The following is a 25,997-nucleotide window of genomic DNA, read 5'->3' as shown; positions in this document are numbered from 1 at the left end:
CCTCACCTTGAGGTGGGGTTAGCACCTGGAAGGGGCATGAGGATAGCTTCTGGGGGTTGGCCAGCTCAGTTTCTTGGACTGGGTCTTGGTTGCCCATGTGTGTGAATTTGTGAAAATTCATCTATCTATATACTGGTGGTGTGTGCAGTGTTGTCTACGTATTTTACATGCCAGTACAAGAAAGTTGGTTTTGTCTTTTTTTAAAAAGGAAGTCCTTGCTACATATAAGATGGTGACAGTAGCTTTTAACCAGTGACAGAGCCAGGATGAGGGTGATGTGAGTGAGGTGAATCATGCAAGTGTAGGGTCAGATCCTGTCTTTGTTTAAAATATTGATATTTTATTCATCAGGCTTTTTTGCATTTGTTTTAGTTTCTTAAACATTACCATTAAAATATTATTTATCTTAGTTACTGAGGTTTTTGGCATCCCCTTTGCTATAGTCTGAATGTTTGTGTCCCTGCAAAATTCGTATGTTGAAACCTAACCCTGAAGGTGATGGTATTAAGAGGTGGGGGCCTTTGAGAGGTGATTAGGTCATGAGAGCCCTGCTCTCACGGATAGGATTAGTGCCTTTAGAAAAGAGGCCTGAGGGAGCTTGTTTGCCCCTTCCACCATATGAGGACAGAGCAAGAAGACACCATTTATTAGGAGCAGACCCTCACCAGACACCGAATTGGTGGGTGCTTTGATCTTGGACTTCCCAGCCTCTAGAACCGTGAGAAATAAATTGTTTATAAATTACCCAGTTTAAGGTACGTTGTTATGACAGCCCAAACAGACTAAGGCATCCTTCACTTTTGCACCCCAGATGAGTGCCTCACTTACCTCCCCAAATTCCTGCCCCTAATTTTCAACACAGCACCATTGAGAAACCAGCACAAATGCCGTCAGAACAGCCATCAAGGGGGAGTCTGCTCTCATCTTCCTCTCATTGGCCCCAACTCCAGAGCACACCCAGAAACACAAATATACGGGGGCACCTCCCGCAGAGCAAGGGGCTTCCTGAAGTGCCTACCTCAGCCTCGGGTGGCATAAACCAGACCCTAGCCCCTTCTCCCTGATGTCCCACTCAGTCTCCAAAACCCTGCAGCATCCTGGCCCCCCGAGTGAAGCTACATCACTTAGAGGGCAGAGACCCAGGGCCCCACATTATCTGCACTGGATAAAAGATAGTCGCCTCGGCTCGGAAAGGGGGCTCTCAGGAGAACCCAAGCAAATGGGCTTACCTCATTCCCATAATCCTTAAGAACACTCATTTCTGGAAGAGTCTTTTTCTCTTTTGTTTATTGAGTAGCCAAAGGTAAGTGCAGGGTCTCAAGTAGGCATTTCAAAAGAAGATGAAATGGAGAACATAGCATTATTTCTCCCATACGCTCTCTTTCTTGCATTCCTTGAGGATTAGTTCATGGAATCACATTCATCCATCATGAAGAAAAGCTTTAAGACTGTGTCACTGTCCCTTGGATGAAATCTGAACTCTTTAAAAATATACAGTCATGAGTCACATAGTGACAGGGATACATTCTGGGAAAGCATCGTTAGACAATTTTGTCACTGTGTGATCACAGAATGCACTTACACAAACTTAGATGGTACAGCCGCCTACACACCTAGGCTGTATGGTACAGCCTATTGCTCCTAAGCTACACACCTATACAGGATGTTACTGTACTGAATACTGTTGGTAAATGTAACACAATGGCAAGCATTTGTGCATCTAAACATAGAAGATACAGTAAAAATATGCTATTTTAATCTTATAGGACCATCATTGTGTAATATATGTGGTCCATCCTTGACCAGAATATTGTTATGCAGCCCATGACTGTATTTTATGAAGCAGTGTATTTTTTTAATATAGCAATGTAGGGAATTTTCCAAAGAATGTGGTCATTTTCAATATTTAATAATTTAACATTTCCTATCCAATTAATGAAGGTATATTTACAAAGGGAAAAATAAATTTTTAAAATTCGTATTATTATAACAGATTAAAAACCTGTAAAAATTATATATATATCTATACGAACATATATGTGATATATTTACTTTATTTTAAAATGAGACCATATTCTAGAATGGCACAGTCCAGTAGAAATTTGTACAATGATTCAAAATGTTTTCTATCTTCACTGTCCAATATGGTAGCCATTAGCCACAATTGGCTACTGAGCACTTGAAATGTATTAATAGCTTCTGTGACTAAGGAACTGAATTTCTTATTTTATTTAATTTTAATTAGTGTAAGTTTAAATTTATTTAAATAACCACATGTGGTTAATGGCTACTGTTTTAAACAGTGCAGATCTAAATAGCATTTTGCAAACACTTAATTCACTCAACATTTTTCCAATTCAATAAATGTGCTTCTCAAACACTGGGACCTATTTCCATGACAACACAAATAGGTTAGAAAGTATCATGTAGAACTAGATCCCATTCACAGTAGAACCAAAAATATATATATTTGGATGAATTTTTAAAGACTGTACATGACCTAAATAAAGAAACCTAGACTATCTCACTAAGGTTTTTTTTTTTTTTGGCCTAAGTACTGAACCCAAGAAACTAGAAAAAAGAATGAAATAAAGAAAAAGTATCGATAATTAGGAAAATTATAGAGATAGCCTGGGTGGGGCTTGAGGCTAGCTCTCCTTTAAATACGAGAGTTGGGGAGACCCTTCTGGGGAGGTGATAAGATATTTTCAGCCAACATCTGCTGTATGAAAATGAATGAATCATGTAAAGATACAGGGAAGTGATTTGTAGACCAGGGTTTATCAACTATTTTTTTTTTTTTTTGAGACAGAATCTCACTCTGTTGCCCAAGCTAGAGTGCCGTGGCATCAGCCTAGCTCACAGCAACCTCAAACTCCTGGGCTCAAGCGATCCTCCCGCCTCAGCCTCCCGAATAGCTGGGACTACAGGCACTCGCCACCACGCCTGGCTAACGTTTTCTATTTTTCAGTAGAGATGGCATCTCACTCTTGCTCAGACTGGTCTCGAACTCCTGAACTCAAGTGATCCTCTCGCCTCAGCCTCCCAGAGTGCTAGGATTACAGGTGTTAGCCACCGTGCCCGGCTGGTTTATCAACTATTGATTGCCATTTTAGGCCAGATAATTATTTGCTGTGGGAACTGTCCTGTGCATTGTAGAATATTAGCAGCATCCATGGCCTCTACCCACTAGATGGCAATACCACCCCCCAACTCACCCAGTTGTGACTACCAAAAATGTCTCCAGACATGGCTAAATGTCCCCCATAGAGAGGGAGAGAGACAGGAGAGAGAATAGCCCCAGTAGAGAGCCACTGTTCCAGACAAACAAAGAGTATGTTCAAGGGTCCTCAAGTGGAAAGAGTAGAAATATCCAGAGACCAAAACAAGATTGTCAAGTGTGACACTGGTGACAAAGACGAGGCAATAAAGCAGAGAGGGCCACGGGACCCACGTGGCATCCCCTGTAGGAATCTGAGTTTCATTCTAAGAAAGACAGAAAAACGAGCCACTGAAGGGCTTCAAGAGGGCAGGCCACGATCTGCTGGACCTGGAGAACGGCTGCAAGGGCCAGGTGGAGGCAGGGGACCATTTAGGAAGTTCCAAGAAGAGTAGAGGATAGTGTTGAAGAACTCGGCCCCTTAACAGCTGATGAACTTCCCCATTTGTAAACTTCCTCGTTTGTAAAATGCGGGTAGTGGCAGTACACCTACCCCTAGAAGCCATTTGCTCGTGTTATGACTGCATTAGTCCCGACGGAAGCTGATGATGACGTCACCTCTGAGTGGTGGCAGTGAAATGGCTGCTGAGGAGTTGAAACGGTCACTGACGATGCGAGAGTGGAGAGAAGTGGGCAAAAAAGAGAGCTGACGGCAGGTGGCGCACACAGGAACCTGCCACGCTAGGCACGTGGGCGCTGAGGGAGATGGCGAAATCACCAGCAACTTCAGGGGTTTTGGCTTAAGCATCGGCCTGGATGGGGGTCCCATTTATGTCAAGGGAAAGACTAGAGGTCAAGGTAGGACATATTAAGATTTAAGATGCCCACGTGGATATATTAAGTAATGGCTGATCAGTGGGTCAGAGCTCAGGAAAGAGTTGTGGACTGAAGATAGAAACCTGCTCTTCATCTTTTGCAAAGAAAACATTTAATAATTTAGTTTGAATTAAATATTTAGTCAGAATATTTGAAGACACTCAAATTCTAAGGAAGCCGTCCTACAGATAGATTAAAAGCATATAAAATCACATTCGCATAAATCATTCATTGTTTGTAATAGTATAATTTATAAATCACCTAAATAACTATGGCCAAATATATTTTTATATGGCCATAAAATGGAATATTATGTTTTCTTAAACTTATTTTTTATTTGTATATATTCATGGGGTACCAGTGCAATTTTGCTACGTTGCTGTATTGCACTGTGGTGAAGTTGGAGACTTTAGTGCATCCGGTCGCGGAGCAAAACCTAGCGCCCACCAAGCAACCTCCCATCACCCACCCGATCCTCACCCTTCCGCTCCTCCGAGCCTCCCTCCTCTGTCAATCCACACTGTCCTTCCGCGTGTACACGCTATTTGGCTCCCACTTGTAAGTGACGACATGCAGTATTTGTCTTTCTGTGTCTGAGTCATTTCACTTAAGATAATGGCCTCCAGTTTCAGCCATGCTGCTGCAAAAGAGATGGTTGCATTTTTTTTATAGCTGAAGAGTATTTCATTGTGTGGATAGACCACATTTTCTTTACCTAATCCTCTGTTGATGGATGCTTAGTTTGATTCTACATCTTTGCTATTGTGAATAGTGCTTGTGATAAATATAAAAGTGCAGATATCTTTTTATGTATTGATTTCTTTTCCTTTGGGTAGATACCCAGAAGTGGGATTGCTGGATCATATGGTAGTTCTATTTTTAGTTCTTGGAGAAATCCCCATACTGTTTTCCATAGAGGTAAAATGGAATATTATACAACTGATAAAAAATAAGTCAACTTCTTATGTCCTCATACAGAATGACCCACAAGAAATATTGTTCAATGAAAAAAAGCAAGATACACAACAAAATATATAACAGACTACATTTGTGTGTCCTCCATACCCACCAAAAAAAGAAAAGATTTACTAAGATTGTTACATGCATGGAATATTTCTGGAAGGTTACATAATTGCTAACAACTATTGCAATGGCTAGAGGACAGGAGTTAATGAAAGATTTACTTTTTACTCTATGTTCTTTCCACCATTGTATATGGAACCACAAGCATTTATTTATTACAATTTTTTAAGTTATTCATTTGTTTGTTGATTTACAGACACAGTGTCTCGCTCTGTCACCCAACCTAGAGTGCAGTGGCATAATCCTAGCTCACTGCAACCTTGAACTCCTGGGCTCAAGGATCCTCCTGCCTCAGCCTCCCAAGTAGCTGGGACTGCAGGTGCTCACCACCATGCCCAGCTAAATTTTTAAAATTTTTTGTAGAGATAGGGATCTTGCTATGTTGCCTGGGCTGGTCTCAAATACCTGGCCTCAAGCAATCCTCCTCCCTCGGCCTCCCAAAGTGCTGGGATTGCAGGCATGGGCCACCATACCCAGCCATAATTTTTTTTAAAAAACAAAACAAATATGGTCTGGGGGGAAAATCACTCTGGTAGCAATGTAGAGGAAGAGACTGGAGACAGAATACCAGCTAGCAGGCTACTGCAGTAGTCCAAGCAAGAGAGAAGATGAGGACTAAGGCTAGGGCTGTGTCAGTGAGGATGGAGAGGAAGACTCGGCTGCAAGGAGCATTTTGCAGAAAGAGTCCAATCTTGCATGAGTGACTGGATATGGGTATGAAGGTGAGAGAGGATGACTCCCTGCACTTGGCTGAGAAAGATTTTATACTCTACATCGCTTGCTTCAGGTCTGCCCCTTCCTCCAACACCTCCTGGGAGGCTCGAAGGTTAGAGATCTGCCTGGGCGAGCTGAAGAGAGGGGTGTCCAGGGCTGAGGGTGTGCTTGGGGGAGCAGAGAGCTCCAACTGCCCCCCACGCACACACATACCCAGTCTTGGTCGTGTGGACTCTTGGGCCTCTCCCCATGCTCTCACCCAGAGAAGCTGAACTTGCATACTTTTCCTGCACAGTGCACTTTGGAAAAATGAACACCACAACATTCTTCTCCTTTCCTTCCTGCCAACAAGCAGCAGAAATATCTCTAACGTAAAGAAAGTATTTCTGACTCTTTTCCTCTTCCCCAGGTGAGAGCTGAATTTCCCCTCACTTTGGAACAGCCTGACCGGAGCGACTACAGCCTGCCTCATTTGCAGGCTGCAAAGCCGCTGGCAAGGGCTGTTGGGTAATTGTCAGCCTCTTCCTAAGGAGTTAGGGATATTAGGAGCTTGTAAATCAGGAGGCAGCAGCTTACTCACAAAGCAGTCTTGCCGGAGATGTGTCCTGCCTGTGGGAAGCTGAGGTGGAAGTGGCCTCAGACAACTGTGGGATCTCTGCCTGCATTTTTTTCCCCCAAAAGCCATTTTAAAAAAAAGAAAAAAAGAGTGAATTCCGCTCACATTGCACAAGGATGAATCTTATGAGTCTGTTTATGCCTAAGCACAAGTATTCCTGCCAAAAACATGCTAATTCATTTTCTCTTTACTGGAGAGACTGAATCAGCACCCAAGGGGCTATTCTCACCTCTCAGACAGCCCTTTCTGGCCCTCCCCTGGCTTGGTGCAGACAGAAGAGCTGAGCTCAGCCAAGCCACAGCCCTGAAGTCGAGGCTGACAGTCCCAGCAGCCCCACATCCCAGGCCCTGGAGCATCCTTGCCAGGCGCTGCAGCCTAGCAGACAGGCACAAGGAAGATCTCGCCAGTGGGCAGGTCCTGGCTGCTGCAGACAACTGTGGCTGTCTCTCAGCCACCCTGCACCATGCTAGCCTGCAGCCCATCTCCCAACCCGAGCCACCCTCAAGAGAAGGGGCCCTGTGGGCCTCCAGCAACAGCCCTCCTATAGAAGGCTCCTCTTTGCTTTGCATCCTCAATCTCGTCTTTCCATTCTTCAACCCAAGACTGTATCGGCCATGTCTGTTATTTTCTGTATTTTGATGCTTTGACATCTGGGGTGACTGGTAACCCACCCAGGGTTAGCCAGTTCCTAGAGATAAGAGACAACTCCCCCACCCAACCAATCCAGAGCCTACACCCTCAACCTTGTTTATTGGCTCTCACACTCCAGGCCACTAGCCACCTGCCCTAACCAAGGCCAGGCACCACACGACTAGGGACAGCCCCTACGCCAATTAATTAATTATTCAAATTAGCCAATCCTAAACCTGCTCACCCTGCCTTGCCATTCATTCCCTCGGAAACTATAATAAAGGCTCTTACCTACAACTGCCCCTCCCCCATGTCTCCCCAGCGTGCCCTCCCCTCCCCCGTGTGGCATGCCCCTCTCTTGGGAGAGAGACTGTGACTAGAACAAGCCATCTTTTCAGTGGCGGCCATCTCCTGACCTGTTGGCCTTGCCATACCCAATAATAAAAGCTGTATTTGGAAACAATGACCTCAGGCTTCAATTCCCACTCTCTTCCGAAACTGTCCTCACCAGGTGACCTCCTTGTTGCCGAATCTAATGGATACACTTGGGTCCTCACTCCACACCGCGGCCACACCCTCGCTGCAAGTTGCCTGTTCCCTGGCTTCACTGTCTCCTGGTTCCCCATCCTTCTGGCTGCTACTCAGATGCCGCGGCTGCAGCTGCCCCCTTAAATATCAGTGCTCTTTGGGGCCCTGTCCTGAGTTCTGTTTTCTTCTAGGTCTACATTGCTCCCAGGGTGCTCATTACCACCTATTTGCCAACATCCACCAGTAACCTTTCCTCTGCGCCAACCTCACTCCCCAGCCCCAGCCTGGACCTCCCCCCGTGATATCCCACTGGCACCTCAAGCTCAACATGGCCATTGCTAAACTTGTGATCTTTTACCCCAAAGCTGCCTCTTCTCTGCTCACTCTTCAGAGCAGCCACACGAGAAACCTGGGAGTCCTGTGACTTGTCACAAACACATTCAGGAAGGGCCTAGGTACTGGACCTTCTCTGACTTGGGTCTCTCCCATCTGCCCCATCTGCCCCACCTCCACTGCTCCTGCCCCGTCGCAGACCCTCGTCTCCCTGGACAGAACTCCTGCCCCGTGCTCCCGTATTGCTCTGCATCCACTCCCGTGCATCCTTCCAGTCCCACCCCATCGCCCCGGCTCTCACTAATCCATCCAAAATGGAAGTCTCATCATACTTGCCCCCTGCACTGAAGGCTTCCATGGCTCCCCACTCCTTCCTGGATAGTCTAAAATCTACACCCTGATAAATCCGGTCTTTTGCAGTCTGGCTCCTTCTCCCTCCCCAACTGCATCTCAGGCGCTGTCCCTCCCCTGCTGCAGGCTCCAGCCACACAGAACCCCAGAATGTGCAGCCCAGATGCACGTCGCACCTCCACCCCGTGCTCCTGAGGCTCCCACTGTCGGAAATGCCTTTCTTCCCCCTTTCAGAAAATAACTACTGCTTTCTCCTAAACCCTCCTTTGAATTCCTTCCTTTTTGCCTCATAGGCAGCACCTACAATGTTTGATTGCTCTTAGTTCTTTTTACGTTTATTCAAAAACATTTATTAAGAATCTACTTGTGCCAGGACCTGGAGGCCCCAGAGATACAGCAACAAACAAGACAGACACGGACCCTGACTCCAGGGAAGTGTCTATCACATCACCCTGCTCCCCAGCCTTCCGCCTCCCCACCCCCGTTCTGAGCATGCTACAGGAGCAAAGAAGGACTGGGAGGAGAGGGCCCATGCGGCCCTCTGGCCACCCCCATGCTGCCCCCAGAGTAATATTTCTAAGGAATACATCTGTCTGGCTACTTCACTCCCTTCCTGTAAACCTTTCATGACTCCCTACTACCCAAACCCAAAGAGGTGAGGGAGGGCCTCTTCCACTGGCTCTTCCCCAGGTCTCTGTTGTCCCCTCTCAACAGTCACTGCCACAGGCAACCCAAACTGCCTGCATTTTCCAGCCTGCGCTGTGCTGCACTTTGTCTCTGTGCCTTGGCTCATGGCGTCGCCTCTGTCTTAAGTCCTCTCCCCTCTCCTCGCCTGGTTTGTTAGTTAGCTATTGCTAACTAGTAACGAAAGGGGCAGTAGCTTGGTCAGGGACAAGCTCCACATGAGGCTGGCTGGGCTCACTCATGCACGTGTGGAAAGTTGACAGGTGGGCTGGATGTTGGGTGATCCAGGAGGGCCTCACTCAGTGACGGGCAGTTGGGTGGGGCTGTCAGCCACAGCACTCAGTTCCAGTCTCTCCATGTGGCCCCTCGGGCTTCCTCGCATGGCAGCTGGGTTCTAAGAGGCAGGTCCTAATGGGCAAGCACTTATGAACTCTGCTTGCACCACGTTTGCTAAAGTCCTGTCGGCCAGCACATGTCCGATGGCCAAGCCCAGAGTCAACGTGAAGGAGGCGTGACTCACTGGGGATATTAATGTGGTGACCTACACGGTCTGCCCTCTGCTCCTAAAGAGTAAGGAAACTGCACATTCTTCCCATATGTGAAATATACCCACCCTTCCCAAAGCACCCAAAGTACCATCCAATGGCGACATTGGGCTCGGAGCCCATGATCTCAACTGTGCAGCAGATCTGGATGTGGCTGAGTTTTCTTGCGTACAATTCCTCAGGTGTGGCCTTTCTTGATTCAGAGACCTATGAACTAAAGAGACAAGATATCTGTCCCCACGCACCCAGTGGATAATGGTGAAGCAAGGATGGGATACGCTCAACAGATGTTCCCATTACAAAGGGGAGAAAGGGGAGGCAGGTGGCCATCACTGGCTCAAAGGAATTCTGAGGTCCAGCCGGGCACATAGTATCAGGACGCTGAGTCTGGACGCAGGGAATGTTACTTGAATAGGGCCCAGTTCTCCTGGGCTCTTAGTTACACCCTCTGGGCTCTTGGTTCTGGCCTCTGAGAGAGGTCCTTCTTTCCCTAAGAAAAGGCCCACATGTAAATGGGTCACCTTCCTGCCCACAGAAAGTTGGGGGCTCAGAAGCTTCTTTTCATTTTGTTTCAGTTCCTTTTAGTCCAAACTGGTGGAGCCTTTTCCAAAACAATACTCCTTAAAACTTTATGGGTTTTCTGTAAATATTATTGGGGTCTGCTTCATGTACCCAAAGCCACATGCATAATTAATTTCAAGAAGACTCTACTTCAGCTATGGGACAACATCCTCAATATTCTTAGAAACCCTTTTGTTTAGCTGAGAAGGTCTCCTAGACACCACTTAAATCTTCCTGGGGTCTTAGAGGTTGTCCAGTCATGTCCTCAATTTGATCTTTACCTTTAGGCCAGTTCTTACTTTGAGAACCCATTGCCTGCTAAAGGGCCCAGAAATGAGAACTGGTTTTCTTTTCCAACACAATAAACGGGACAGGTCCTTATTCGGCTGAACTCTCTCCTATATTAATACTATTAATACTTTATCATGCCAGCTAGAAGCACTCAAATGACACCTTCAACACTCCATCTCCAGATCCCTTTAGCCAAATCCACAAATTCATTAGGCCTATTTTCTATTATCTAAGAACCTTTTTTGCCATTTTTTCCCCCCCCACTTACCCCAGTTTATCCTTGTTCCGCCGCCCAGTGGGACAAGTTTCCTTACTTGAAACTGCTTGGAGCCATGCATGGTGACCACAGGGCAGTCAGACTTTTTCCATGCTGGCTCCAAGAGTGAGTGTTCCAGAAAACAAGATAGAAGCTATGTGGCCTCCTAAGGCATAAATGAAGAAGCCTCTTATTATCACTTCTACCATACCCTATAGGTTGAAGCAGTCACAAGCCCCTTGAGATTCAAGACGAGGGGACATAGGCTTCACCTCTTGATGAAAGAATGTCAAAGAATTTGTGTCCAAGTTTTAGAATCACCACAGTAGACTTATCTGGGGCGGTTCATTTCTGTTCTGTGTGGTGTCACTTGGAATTCCACATGCTTTTGTGGTCATGTGGCAGGTCAGCTGGGGGCTGACAGATCCCAAACGGTGATTGTTATAAATGAGGTCACCTCAGTTCTCCACATGGCCAGCTCAGACTTCCTCACATGGCAGCTGAACTCCAGGAAGGCAAACCCCAACATACAAAGCTTCTGCTTACATCACATTTGCTGATGGCCCGTTGGCCAAAGCAAGGCACGTGGCCAAGCCCAGAATCAGTGTGGAAGGCAAGGATGCTGGGAGGCATGACTCAGAGGCCACTAATGTAATAACCTACCATACATGGACAACTCCCACTCATCTGTAAAGGCTCAGTTCATTCCTCACATCCAAGAAGCCCACCCTGGCAGACTGGTCATCAGTTGTCCCTCCTTTGGACTCCTGCAGTACCCTACACACATCTCTACCTCTGCGCTAACCCTGTTGTTTTCTACTTATCTATATACCATTAGTTTCCCCCCCACTGGAACAAGCCTTTGAGAGTGGAGATTGTATTTTATTTATCTTTGTATTTGTAGGATCTAGCCCGGAGCCTGGAATATTATCAGTGCTAATAATGTCTTTTAATGATTTAATTAGTTAAACATCCATGAATAGTTTTTAAAATAAATAACTGTTGAAGATTAAATTATATCTCCATTGGCGCTATCTCCTCTCAACCTCTGCCCTGCATTCTAAGAAACAATCTTGATTTTTTATTTGTCATATTCTCCAACCAAACATGCAGTTCTTCAGGGAGCTGAACTCACTCAGGGAGTTGACCTCAACTAGAGATTCAGAGAGACAGCAGAGTCTACAGCAATTGGTTCCAAGATTAATTTCATAGACTTAGTCATATTTCCAAAGAGGTTTGAGAATTAACAGAAAGTTGCCAATTTTTTTTTTTTTTTTTGCCTAGTAGGACGTTAAAAACACACATACACACATACCATCTACTGTCACCACTTTAAAAAAGTGAAATGGTACAGCCTTAGAATGAAAACAGAGGGGAAGCAGGTATGTGGTCTCAATTAGCCAAAAACTAGGGCTCATTATTGTGTGCTACCTTCCATCTGCTAAAACCAGAAGGACCTCAAATGGCCTAATCACAAGTTCCCTCCCCACTCTGCTAATAAATCCCCCCAACATGGGACCAGGCCTGGGCTTCAGTCCCCTGCCAGCCTGCAGAAGTATTCAAATAGTCAATCACACCCTCTTGTAGGACACAGGTGGCCTCCCATTGTTTCGATACTGCAAGGCCTGCCTCCCTCACCTTTGGTGTTCACTCTGTGTTTGAGTGCAGCTCCCATGTAGCAATTCATGGCATGTGGTGTCATCCTCTGGGATATGAGTGTGTGTGACTAATGATGGCATCTGTACAGTGTTGAGTGCCATGTGGTCAGCCATCTCCATAACCCTAGGGGGTCATGATCTCTCCTTCATCAATAGCGTGAAGAACAGGCGATCAAAACAAGGTGGCAGCCTGACAGCCATGTTCGGAGTACCCAACGCTGTCCTTGTTTTTCTTATTTCACCATGGACCAGGGAAATTGGTCAAGCAGAGGTCTGAGAATCCACCCTGGGAGCGTTGGAGAGCACCACATACATGGAATCAGGAGACCTGAGATCCAACTAGTCCTGGCCATGCTCCAAAATATTTGTCTGACCTTTGACAAATTATTATTCCTCTTGGGACTCAAGTCTTAGGTATAAAATGATGGGGCAGCTTCTGCCATCCCTGTGAGTCTACAAAGACAATGTTATGAAACCAATGAATATGAAGAGTGAATGGCTGGTAGTTCTTAGGTCATCCTAAAGGAATGTGTGTTTGTAGGAGAGTTTTATCTTTGTGTGTCTACAGCTAGAGCAACAGGAGGTGGTGGGAGATGAGAGGTCTAAGAGACCGGAAGGGCAGCCATGGTCTGGCAGGAAATCTCGCTTTGGCTGGATTTCTCTAAACACTTGTTGCTTTCAGCACTCCCATCCTGTCCATGAGTAAATGGGAGTTTTTAAATCTCCTTTCACCACCCTGTGCCCCATTCCAGACCCCAGATGTTTCATTTGAGCCATTCATTCCATCCACCCAGAGACCTTGCTTTAGTAGACACACAATTGCCACACCCTCTACAGTCCACACTCCCCTCCCCTCCTTGAAGGTAAAGTCCCTGGGGACCCAGAAATTAGGCCAAGTCCTCATAACCTTATCAAAATAGCACTTCCAGGCCTTCCACACAGCAACACTCAGAGACTGTGCTGCAGAGTGGGATACGGAGCATCCAGGGCCAGCCAAACCCCAGATACTTTCTGCTGTTAAGGGGTCTCTGGGTGTCCCCATGTCCCACCAAAAAAAAAAAAAGGAACCATCTCCAGCCTCTACCCGTGTGTGTTTTGTGTGTGTGTGTGTGTGTGTGTGTGTGTTTTGTGTGTGTGTGTGTGTGTGTGTGTGTGTGTAAAGAGAGGGGAAGGAGGATTAGGCCCCAAGCTAAAGCAATTGCGTTCATATAGGAAAGATCCCTGGACTGAGAATCAGAAAGCTGCTAAGCAGAAAGGAGCACACTGCCATGGAGTGACGGAGAAAAAGCCGGTGTGTCTGGAATGCAGCAGGAAGGCGAACGGGAAGACGGGGTTGTGGAGTTCAGCAGCCAGGACATCCAGGGCCTTGAAAATCAGCCTGTGAGCAATGAGAGGCCGGGTTAGCTCATCTGTGAAGAGGGATGGTCTTACCAGATCAGCGCGCTAGAGTGTCCAGGCCCCAGGGAGCTTGTGGAAAGTGCAGACCCAGTTGGCTCTAGTACTAGATTAAGGAGGTCCTGGGTGGGCGGAGCCAGCTGCATTTTTCATACCATGCCCCAGGAGCTTCTGTGGGTTACCAAAGTGAATAGCTCTTTTAGGCTTGACCATCTGCAAAGCTCATTCCAGTTAGAATGTTCCATCACACCAAGTGCTGGGAGACCAGCTAACTCTCCAAGAGAGGGAGAGGAGAGTGATCTCCCACTTACAGGCCCAGGGATGGCTTCCAACAGTGCCACTGCAGTATGGGAAACTGCAAAGGTGCCAGGGCTGACTTCCATGAAGAAATAGGAGAATGGGCAGGCAGACAGCCGGGAGGCGGGGCGAGCCCACAGAACATTGCGACCAGAATTCACAAAGAGGCCAGGAGGATGCAAATCGATCAAATGTAGGTTCAAAAAAACTCACCCCAGTTGTGAGTGAGAGTCAAGTCATCAGCACTGGCTGTAAAAAAAAAGACCCCAGATCTTCTAGTGACATCAAATTGGACTAGAAGGGGTGTCCCAGGGGATCAGGAGCTGGGTCTCAGCCTATTCCTTTCCCAGAGTTCCACTCTCTCCTCTCCTGGGCTGGGGCGGGCTGGGTGGGGTGGCTCAGCCCTGAACACCTGGGGTTCTACAGCCCAGGTCAGTTGGCCAGCTCTCCTGCTTTCTAGCCAAGAAATAGGATGGGGGTGGGATGGGATGAACCCAGCAGGTCGTTGGGTGGTAAACGTGGCCATGGATGTAATGCGCCCAGGACAGCGCCTGGTAAAAGGCAAGACTCCTTCCCGGGTCTGAAGACCAAACAAGCAGACAGTACTCATGAAAGCCAGAACTTTCTAGCTATGTGGGTAGGCAGGTGCCAGCCCAGGAGCCAAGGGAAACATGAGTGCCTCAGAGCACAAAGCACCTGCAGGTGTCTCTGAAGGGCTGGGTGCTCCAAAATAGATGCGGGGGGTGGGGGGCGGGGAGGGGTAGGGCATGGCGGGGAAGCAGGGAAGGACCGGAGGTGCAGCGCCAACCTTGCTTCCGAAGGACTGCTCCAATATGTAAAAACACCCAGTCAGCTTCCTTTCCGAGAGACTGGAATATTCCAACACCAAAACCTCTCCCTGGAGGCTCCGGAGGAGGTGGGCTCCTGCTGAAAAGGAAACGCGGAAGCGCAGGCCGCAAGTGGCCCGTCGCCGGCCTCCATCCCGCACCCCTAACACTTTGGTTTCCCACAGACTTCTGAAGACTAGATCATAAGAAAGGGTCACAGCCTTAAAAAGGGAGCAATCATTTTGGGGCTGGGGACGTGGCTAATGTACTTTGGCCTGCCCCACCCTGATCTCCGGGCTTTCGAATCCTCTCGAAGCCTCCAGTCCCTGGCCAGGGCTGCCAGCCTCAGGGTGAGGTCCCCCTGCTGCGGCAACCCCCCACCCTCCGGCACCAACACGGGACCGCCTCCTCCTCCCTCCGCCCGCCATCCTCTCTCCCCGCTCCGCCTGTGATTGGCTGTGCCCCCAGCCCTCCCCGCTCCCCTCTCCTCCACCCCTGGTGAAAACTGCAGGCACCGAGCAGGGTGCAGCAACTGGAGGCGGCGGCGCGTCGGCAGGAGGCTGCAGCAGCAGAGGACCCGAGTCCAGGTGGGAGCTGGAGCCAGGGCGGGACCCCGGATCCAGGGATAGCCACCAGGCACCCCTGCAAGCCCTCCCAACCCGAGGCTTCGGGAAACCGCTCGAGGGCGCCCTGGGAAGGAGAGGCGCAGAGCTTGGGGAGAGGCCTGCCTCGCAGGCAGGGGCGGGAGTGGGACCCTACTGCTGGGCAGGGGCCGCGCCGCAACTGGCCTTTGGGGGAAGGGGCTCCCGGGCTTTCGCCCGCGGGGGGACGATTATCTGAGGCTGCGGCTCCGGAGAAGAACCGGGAGGAAGGGCGCCAAAGACAGCCTTCGGTTCTGATCTCCATCCGGACGTCCCCGAACCCAGCTTGCAAAGGTGGGGGGTGAGGGCCGCAGGTGATAATGAGGGGAGATGACGGAGGATGGAGAGCTGGAGGGACCTCTGGCCCGTGACCTCACAGCGGGCTGGGTGCGGGGCACGGGAGGAAAAGGAAACCGCAGTGCCACGGGCGGGGGCTGGGTGGAAGGCGGGCAGGCGGGGGAGGGGAGAACTGGAAAAGGATATGTGAGGGGGAAGGGGGCCTCAATAGGGAAAGGAGAGGATTGGAATATGGAAATGGATAAGGGTGGGGCCCGCCGGGCGGAGCTGGAGCGGAGGGGGGAGAGCAGAGCTTCTCTGGGTCTGGGCGGTGAGGACGCAAGGCAGAGTAATGAATGCAGACTACACCTTCCCAACCGCTCTCTACCCCTCCGTTTGGCTCTACTGCCCTCTCCAGCCCCAGACCTATTTCCTCCCTTTCTTGCTCTGGCCACCCTCCCCCTTCCCCTCCTAGATCCCAAGCCTGCACCTCTCCTCCGTAGGCCGGTGTCCTCGAATGAAAGCCAGACACCAACCCCTAACCCTCCGCAACAGCGCCTCAGGATCTGGCTCGCGGTGGCAGCTCTGCCGGAGGACCAACAGGGCATTCATAGTAGCCGCAGCCGTGGGACCTTAGCCCCACCCGCCCAGTGGCTGTGCGCCAGGGACCCTGAACTTGGCCAGTGGCGCGCGCTGCGCACCCGGGCCCTGCGCGCACTCGCAGGCGCTCGCCGCCCCTGTGGTCTCTGTCAGGCGAGCACTGCTGCTGACAGGCTAGACTGCCTGCTCTGTGTCACCTGGCGCCAGGTTGTTGGTCCAGCCGAAGCCGCAAAAAAAGACAAGGCAGAGAGCCTAGGCAGGGAGGCTACTGGAAATGGACTGGAAAACTGCAGCCTCAGGCAGGCCAGAGAGATGACATTTGGAAGCATCCTTGGCTCATATGAAATCAGAGAGCACTGTCACCTTCCCTCACACACATCCAGGCACACCCTTAGCTTATGCCAAGTAGACGCCTATCTGGGAGCATCCTTAGCCACCATCTCTAGCGGTTCACATTTGTGGATTGCTTACTGTGCAACTGTCAGGGCCAGATGTTTGCTGTTTTTCTTAATCTCCGTTGTAACAGAAAGACCCATTCATTCATTCATTCACAATACTTCTGAGCATATTCTATATGCCAGGGACTGTTCTGGGCATTGGGGATTTTCTTCTGAACAAGAAATTGGAAGTCTCTGGAAGGGGAGTTTTTGTTTAATGGCATATTGTTTTAGTTTTGAAAGATAAAAAGAGTTCTAGAGATTGGTTGCACAGCAATGTGAACGCACTTTACACTGCTGAACATACTGAATTTATTAATGGTTACGACAGTAAATGTTATGTTATTTGTATTTTTACCACAATTTTTAAATTTTTTTTTAAAACAATAAGTTCCTGCCCTCATGGGTCTTACATTCCTACGTAAGCAGAGGAGAAAGAGTGGTAAAGATAAAGTCACTTAAGTCACCTAGCTAGTAAGTGCTCCACAGCTAAGCACAGACACTCACCATTACAGGGCGTGTTCTTCCTCCTCCCTCGCTCTCCATGACGGCAAGAGCCAGCGGCAACGTCAGGGTCCGTGACAAGTAGTGGGGAGAGGGGGGATGGAGAGAGGCTAAGATGTCCATCATGGCCATGTGGCATGTGTTCCTGAGACCCCCAGCCCTGGCAGTAAGTGTGGGCACACCTGTGCTGTCTCTTAGCTGGTTCTCAACCTGTTCCCACCCCAGGTCCAGGACTGAGCTGTCGGCACCATGCACCCGGCCATTGGCATCGCTCTCCTGCTGACAGGTACTAGGCAAGGGGTGGGGCCGGGATCCAGGCACCCTGGCTTCCTTCCTTTCAAAGAAGCTAGCTTCTCCCTCATGACTTCAGAAAAGTAAAGGTGACTGAGGGAAGGAGGGCTCTTTTTCATCCTGAAGTTAGCTAGTCCACCTAGCAGATCCGACGGCCTAAGGTGGTTTCTGGAAACACAATTCGCTGAGCCCTGCCCTACACTACTGAATTGAACTCTCCAAATGGGAAGCAGGAACCTACCTCAGCTCCCCAAGATCTCCTGCCCTTGAAACACGCTGGTAGGGCCCAGGGCTCAAGCAGACTAGGGAGGGACGCTGGAGTCTGCAGCGGGGGTTAGACCGGCCCTCTGGGATCCCCGGGATAGGAAAAGGCATTCAGACAGCCAACCCCTGTGCCCTCGCAGGCCCATCTCTACTGCATGTGGGGGGAGGCCTCCTGCTCTGTAGACCTCCTCCAATTCGGAAGGGGCACTGCTGGTGCCAGTCTTGCAGGTGTCCCGAGGGCAGAAGGTGACCAGCCTAACGGCCTGCCTGGCAGACCAGAGCCTCCGTCTGGACTGCCGCTATGAGAATACCACCACCTTGCCCATCCAGTACGAGTTCAGCCTGACCCGTGAGACCAAGAAGCACGTGCTCTATGGCACTGTGGGGGTGCCTGAGCACACATACCGCTCCCGAACCAACTTAACCAGCAAGCACAACCTCAAGGTCCTCTTCTTATCTGCCTTCACCACCAAGGACGAGGGGACCTACACATGTGAACTCCGCCTCTCTGGCCAGCCTTCCTCCGTCTCCTCCCAAAATGTCTCTGTGCTCAGAGGTGAGGCAAGCCCCCAACAAGGCCAAGTGTACTGGGACAGCCACCCTGGGGAGGGTGACAGGCGGCTCGCTTGGCTGGGCCAGAGAGGAGAGTGGCCCCATAAGCCCCTCACCATCTCCCAACTGCTGCCTGGGCCCCTGGGGAACCACTGCCTTGAGTGTGAATGGGGCAGGGGCTCAGTGCCAGTCGCCAGGCAGAGTGGTGTAGCAGATGCTTCCACCATGACTGCAGCAAGTCACTCGGCCTCCCCAGTCCTCCTTCTCCCCACCTGGAAAACAGGGACGACAGCACCTCCCTCACCCACAGTGTTCCTGTGATGATGTTTAGTGAGGTTTTCATTCGATGATACATGTTCGAGGGCTCAGTAATCTGCAAATGGGGAAGACCAGGCTGGTCCTGGTTCCAAGTAAGACATCCCGAGGGGAGTACACCCTTGCTCTGGGCCTGTGCCTGTCTGAGTCCTGGACCCCCTTCATCCTCGCCTTGCCCCCCACCCCATTCTCTCTCCACAGACAAACTGGTCAAGTGCGAGGGCATAAGCCTGCTGGCCCAGAACACCTCGTGGCTGCTGCTGCTCCTGCTGTCCCTCTCCCTCCTCCAGGCCACGGACTTCATTTCCCTGTGACTGCTGGGGCCCATGGGGGATATAGGAAGCCACGAGTCCCAGTGCAGAGATCCTACTTCTCTGAGTCAGCTGACCACCCCCCATCCCTCATATACCTCGGGGAAAAATGGGGACCCCACTCCTTATCAGGAGCCCCAGTGCTGCATGCCATGATCTACCCACCCCCCGCAACTGCCACCTCACCCCCCTGCACACCTCTGGCTGTCTTTTTGTACTCTTCGTTCAGAGCTGCTTCCGTCTGGTTTATTTAGGGTTTTTTCTTCCTTTCCTTTGGGAGTTCGTGAAAAGGGAAGCCAGGGCTGGGGACCTGATGGAGCATGAAAGCGTGTGAGGGGTAGTGGCCTGGAGGGGTACCAGCCACTGGGGGGGTCATCCTTGCCCACTAGGACCAGAGGCCTGATGTGCATGGGGAGGTGGTGGGGTGTGTCAGGCCTAGCACCCCCCTCAGCAGGCAGGGCTGGCACCTGAAGACCACAGATGTGAGAGCACCACCAGGCAGGTGCGGCCCCTCTGGCAAGGAAGAGAGCTGGGCACCTGCAGGGGCATCCTCAGCCACAGCAGAAAAAGCCCTCGTCTTACCACTGCGGGAGCTCCCTGGGGACCCTGGGCCAGGGGCACACCCCAGTGAAGATCCGCATTCTGCCAGGGGGGCTGCGCTAATGGAGGCTTAGAGAAGGGGTGGGAGGTGAGGGCCCCTCACCCCTCCCCTCCCAAGGAAGCTGAAGGCGTGAGCCTTCACTGCCCCCACCAGCAGTAAGAGGGCTGCAGAGGTGGCCAAGCCCCTCCCAGGCTGTCCCAGGCCCCAGGAGCTTCCAGAAGTCAGGTGGGATAGAGTCCAAGAGCCGCACGGAATTTGGCCCAAGTTTCTAAGGGAGTTTCCTCTTCGCTCACCTGTCAGGGCCAGCCCCTACTGGCTGGTGCCTGAGCCTCGGCAGCCCCCTGCCCCACAGGTCTGCCTTCTCAGGGACCTCTGGGGGGCCCGAGGCAGGCCGCGGCATGAGACCCGGGAGCGGGACACTCCTGGGAAGATGGCTTTTCCCAACCCCCAGCTCCCCGCCCGGCAGCTCTGCCTGTCCCGTGACCATGTGTAGTGCCACCACAGCTTATGGCGTCTCATTGAGGAAAAAGAAAGCTACACAATAAAACCAAGCCTCTGGAATCTGTCCTCGTGTCCATCCCTGCTTCACTCCCCTGGCAGTCCCCAGGCTTAGCCAGGTGCCTCCATGGACAGGAGGTCCAACATGCCGCCTGGGACGCTGGGGGACACCACCTCTTCTCTTCCCTGCCTCCTCCTGCCCTCCTGCTTGTGGCGACCCTACCCCCAGGGGCAAACCACTGCATGCTGGCCTTCTTTTCAGAATGAGCCTAATGTGACGCATTTGCCCAAATAAATGACTATTCCATGTCTGCTGACTCACCTGGCTGGAACGACAGACTCACCTGCCAGCACGTGGGCCGAGCCACCTGGCCCCGGCTCTGGAACACGCACGTGGCTTTGTGTGACCAAGCGCTGAGGTGTGCGCTCTCCTTGTTCTCCTCAGCTCTGGTTGTTCAGAAATGCCCCCTCACGTCACATCTGCTATTGAGAGGACAAGCACAGGAGGAGGGCTCGGTGGGAGACGCCCGTGTCACCAAGGCTTTATTTCTTAAATCCAAAAGCATCAGCCAGAGAAAGAACTGAGGACGAATTCTGTCCCCTCAGGAGTAGGGAGGGAACCCTGGGCGCCATCCCTGGCTCCGCTCCCTAAAGGTAATGAGTAAAACGTAAACACACGTCGGGGGTCACCCTGGGACTGGAGGCTGGAACAGGATCACAGTGTTGCTGTGAGTTCCAGCTGCTGCCAGTTAGTGAGGCAGCCCCGCGCCAGCCTTCTCTGCCTTGCCAGGGAATCTGGGGGAGAAGGGTGACGACCGTCCAGAGGCTGACTCATTTGGTATTTAGCGCTAGGGGGGATGATTCTTCTGAGCATTTTTCTTAAAGGCCCCAGACCTAAATTTAGCCCACTGGCTCCCACTCTCCTGCTGCCTCCCGTCGACCCCGCTGCCTTGCCAGCAGCCCCTGTGGCTACCAGGCCCAACGAGGACAGCAGAAGCTGCCCATGTCCCAGACTGTGAGGCTGACGGCCGCTGGGCACAGTGCAGCCAGCACAGAGCCCTCCAGAGGGAGAGACACACAGGCCCCTTCCTGTCCAGCCCTGCTTGCACGGCAAGCGTGTGCCAAGGAGAGGAGTCTTGGAGAGAAGAGCCGTGTGGGGGAAGGGAAATCAAATGCCAGGGAAGTATGGGGAGCCCCATTCTCGGGGTAGTCCAGTTAAAGCTTGGAGGTCTTTCTGGAAGGAACTGGGAGACCATGTGTGAAGCCTCAACTGAGAGGACAGTGTGAGGCCCTGGCACTTGTGTGACACCTCCTATGAGGTCTCTGTCACACCTTGGCACTGTTCCCCTAAAAAGTTTAGCAGCTACACTCCTAGAAGGGTGCTGGGGAGAAGGTGTTGCCTTCTGCAGCCATGAGGCCCAGCATGGGGAGGGTTAGCTTAAGAAGACACAGAGGCCACCAGAGGACCACAGACTTCAGGAAAGGAGAAGAGGGGGACAGGCCATCAGGCCTCACAACATAAACCTACCGCAAAAGGCCATGCTGTGGGCTGGGGGTGCTACAGGCTTTCGGCAGCAGGCGGTGGCAGCCAGCAGCCCCTCCCTGGTCGAGCTGGCAGGTCTAGCGGAGGCTGTGCGCCGTCTGTGGTGATGTGGCTAGTTACAGAGGGCTAAGCCAGCCCTGGTCCCCGAACACTCCCCAGACCTTACCCCATCCACCCCCTTGCCAGTCCTTGCCCCTCTCCTGGGTCACCCTCAGCCATCTAAGGGCATGAATTCTTGCTTGAGAACAACAGAAGCCCCTCTCCACACCCCGGTTTCTGGATCAGATTGCCCACTGCGACAGACATTATCTGCATCTCTGACACCCAGGGCCTCCCTGGGGAAGCGCAAGGGGATCTCCATGGGGAGGTGTGGGGACTTTCACTGGCCAACGAAGAAATGCACACAGTGTCAGGGGACCTGTGACACACATCCTCCGCCTCCTCGCATCACGACCATCTCCTTTGAACTGGCAGCTTTCGTGCTGTGAGGACACGTCTGTATTTACATGCACAAGAAACAAATCCCATGTCAAGAGTAAATTGCTTCCTCATTTACTGGTGAGAACGTGTTGAAGCCGGAGTCCCTCAGAGAGTCCTGGCAAGACATGAGGGTATCCGCTCTCCTCTGCTCAATCCAGGAGGGCTTCAGGACAAAGGTGGGACAGCCTTCCTGCCTGGGTGCTCAGCCTCAGGACCGTCTCGAGCCCGGAATGTCCCCCAATCCTCAAGAGGAAACATGTCCTGTGCAGACTTGCAGGAGGCATCTTTGCCTGGTGCAGGGAACGTTTAGGGGCGGGGGGCGCTGTGGCAGTGGACACATCACATGTAGGGCAGTGCAGGACCAACAGGAGAGTTCCATGGAGGCCACCTGTGCCTCCGCACCAGGAAGGGGCCCTGCTGGCTGGAGCTGCCCAGCTATGCCGGCAGGGAGGGCCTGGCAGTGGGCGTGGCCAGTTGGAGGCCACTTGCTGGGTTGGCGGTAAAGCAGTGAGTTTGGTGGGACCATGGACTAGATGATTTTAGTCTCTACCCCTTCAGGGCTTCACTAAAATAGTTCTTAAAATAGGCTGGTTGGGCTAAAATTGTTTATTTATACAGCAAACATTAAGCACCTAAATAAACCTGGCTCTGTGCTAAGTTGTAAAATGTAAATAACACAGCCCCTGGCTGCAGGATGGAGCCCACAGTCTAGTAAAATGGAGGAATTGGTTTCAGTGCAGCAATCAGTGCTATGAGACAGGAAAGCTACGGCAGATACCACTGGAGGTTCCCCAACATACATTCTCCTCTTTTTCTCAGAATGGGACCTACAAAGTAGAATTAAAATACATAGCCCAGAATAAAGGCTATATTTCCCAGTTCCCTTGCAGTGAGATGAGCCTAAGTTCTGTCCAATGGGATAAAAGCACAAAATAATGTGTCATTTTCTAGGAAGTGCTCCATGAGAGAGAAAGTGAGCCCTTCTCCCCATTTCCCCTTATGCTGGCTGGAATCTAGAGTTGATGGCTGGAACTGGTGCAGCCATTTTGGACTATGAGATAGACACTGTGTTACAAATGACAAAGCACAGATAAGAGCCTGGGTCCTTGGAGATGGAGCCGCCATAGTAGCCATGGACCAACCACCTTACTTAAGATACTGTTATTTGGGGTTTTCTGCATTCACAGCTAAACCTAAAACTACCTTTTAAAAAAGCTGCTACTTAACACTACCGTACACTTAAAAATGGTTAAGATGGCATTTTTTATGATTTTTTTTTAACCACAATTTTTAAAAAGAAGACAAAAGTCAAATTCAGAGACAGAAAGTAGAATAGTGGTTGCCAGGGGCTCTGGAGAGAGGGAATGGGGAGCTGTTGCTTAATGCTGTGGTCCCCAGCCCCTCCCCACCTTCCATGAAACTTAGGAAGGGGAGTGCACAGCAGGAGGCAAGCAGGGAGGGCAAGCAAAGATTCACCTGTGTATACAGCTGCTCCCCACCCCATCGTCCTCGTCCTCATCACCGCCTGAGCTTCACCTTCCCTGCCCCTCCACGGCCATGGAAAAATTGTCTCTCAGGAAATCAGTGCCAAAAAGGTTGGAGACCGCTGGTAAGGAGTATATAATTTCAGTTTTGCAAGATGAAAACAGTTCTGTGGCTGGGTGGCGGTGACGGTAGCACAACAGTATGAGTGTACACAACACCACTGAACTGTACACTTCAAGATGGTTGAGATGACAAATTTATGTTATATGTATTTTCCCACAATTTTAAAGAAGCAGAAAAAGCCAAGGCACAAAGTAATTTTCTGGGGTGATTACATGGGTACATACCTTTGTCAAAACTCATCAAACTATTCACTTAAAATAGGTGAATTTCACTGGATGTAAACTACAACTCAACACATGCTACAGGAATACATATGTGGGGTCTCTCTGCCAGGCTAAGAGGCTCCCCAGAGGGAAAATAAGAGCACAAAAAGCTTTACTATTTCATAAGCTCGTTACCAAAAAAAGAAATTTTATTTTTATTTCTTCTGCATCCTGCAAAACTTGGGGAAGGGGAGAGGAAGCCATTGAGGGTTCGGTCTCTAGGTTGGCTCACGGCTGCTGGTCGGTGTGACAGCTCTCAGAGCACACAGGTCCATCGACAGCGTCCCTGATCCAGGCAATGTTTCTTCCAGCATTTACTACGTGCGCACTCCATGCCAGGCCCTGTGCAGGGGAATGAGAATAGAGCAATGAGTGGTATAGACGAGTTCCTCTCCCCATAAAATTTATATTCTAGTATGGGAGGTGGACATTAACCAAGTAAACCAATTAATAAATCAGATAATTATAGGTTGGAATCATTTATACACAGAAGATGATAAAAAAATAATGGGTGATACGCTAGTTAGGATTATCAGGGAGAGTCTGAAGGCGTGTCCTTTCAGCTGAGGCCTGAAAGATGAGACAAAGTCAGCCACCGGAAGAACTGCAGGAAGCACAACCAGGCAGGGGAACAGGAAGGGTCCACAGGGAGTGGTCCCAGATGTCACGAAGAGGTAGTAGGCAAGAGCCAGATTCAGTAAGGGCCTTGGAGGGCATGGCGAAGAGTTTGAATTTTATTCCAAGGGCAAATGGGAAGTGCTCAAAGATGTGATCTGATCGTGCTTTAGAAGATCCCTCTTGCTGCTCTGTGGGAACAGGATGCAGAATAACAGCAGAAGCAGGAAATCAGGAGAATATTGCACTTGTCCTAAAATAGATGATGGCAACTTGGACAAAAGTCGTAGTGGTAAAATAGAGAGAAGTGGTGACTTTAAGATCTATTTAGAGTTAAAACAGATGACTGGTAACAGCTGAATAAGGTCTGTGGATTTTACCAATACGAATTTCCCAGTTTTGATATTGTACTATAATTATATAAAATGTTACCATGGGGGAAACTGGGGGAAGAATACATGGGACCTCTAACCTCTGTACCTCAAGGGTACAGACAGGACCCCTCTGTATAATATTTTCAATTTCTTATAAATCTATAATTTATTTTAAAATTTAAAAAATGTTTTTCATCTTCAACACAACCAAAAAGAAAGTTGGCAAATATTAACTCTAGAGGGAGGAAAAAAGAATTATAATTAACATGTTATATGGATTAGCTATGAATAATATTTATATAATCATACTAATATAAATACTTGCTATGGTATGAATGTTTGTATCCCCCAAAATTCAAAATTCATATGTTGAAATCCTATCCCCCAAAGTGATGGTATTTGGAGGTGGGGTCTTTAGGAGGTGATTAGGTCAGGAGAGTAGCGCCCTTAAAAAGAGCTCCCACAGAGATCCCTTGCCCTTTCCACCAAGTGAGAACGCAGCAAGAAGATGCTGTTTCTGAAACAGAAAGTGGGCCCTCATCACATACTGAAACTACCAACACCTTGATTGTGGATGTTCCAGCCTCTAGAACTGGGAAAAGTAAATTCTTGTTGTTTATAAGCCACCCAGTCTATGGTATTTTGTTATAGCAGCCTGACTGGACTTAAGCAACACTGAATAGTGATTTTCACCAAAAAGTTATGATAAAGTTATATAGGAAGGCCAGGCGTGGTGGCTCATGCCTATAATCCCAGCACTTTGGGAGGCTGAGGCGGGAGGATCACTTGAGGCCCAAAGCTCAAAACCAGCCTGGGCAACATAGTGAGACCCCATCTCTACAAAAAATTTAAAAATTAGCTGTGTGTATGTGGAGCACACCTGTAGTCCTAGCTACTCAGGAGGCTAAGGCAGGAGGATCGCTTCAGCCCAGGAGCTCGAGGCTGCAGTGACCTATAATCACGCTGCTACACTGCAGCCTAGGTGACAGAGTAAGACCCTGTCTCAAAAAAAAAAAAAA

General features: G+C 50.0%; 1 protein-coding gene across 1 annotated transcript; it reads left to right on the top strand.

The window, feature by feature from the left end:
* Window positions 1-15,226: 15,226 nt before the first annotated feature.
* Window positions 15,227-20,162, top strand: THY1 (Thy-1 cell surface antigen). Its single transcript, XM_012655429.1, has 4 exons — window positions 15,227-15,392; window positions 17,489-17,549; window positions 18,039-18,374; window positions 18,887-20,162. The coding sequence occupies exons 2-4, from the start codon at window positions 17,513-17,515 to the stop codon at window positions 18,997-18,999; spliced, it is 486 nt and encodes a 161-aa protein (XP_012510883.1). The 5' UTR covers window positions 15,227-15,392; window positions 17,489-17,512; the 3' UTR covers window positions 19,000-20,162.
* Window positions 20,163-25,997: the final 5,835 nt, after the last annotated feature.

Source organism: Propithecus coquereli, unplaced genomic scaffold (genome assembly GCF_000956105.1).
Source record: "Propithecus coquereli isolate 6110/MARCELLA unplaced genomic scaffold, Pcoq_1.0 Scaffold477, whole genome shotgun sequence".
NCBI lineage: Eukaryota > Metazoa > Chordata > Mammalia > Primates > Indriidae > Propithecus > Propithecus coquereli.
This window is presented reverse-complemented; position numbering and strand designations above follow the sequence as displayed.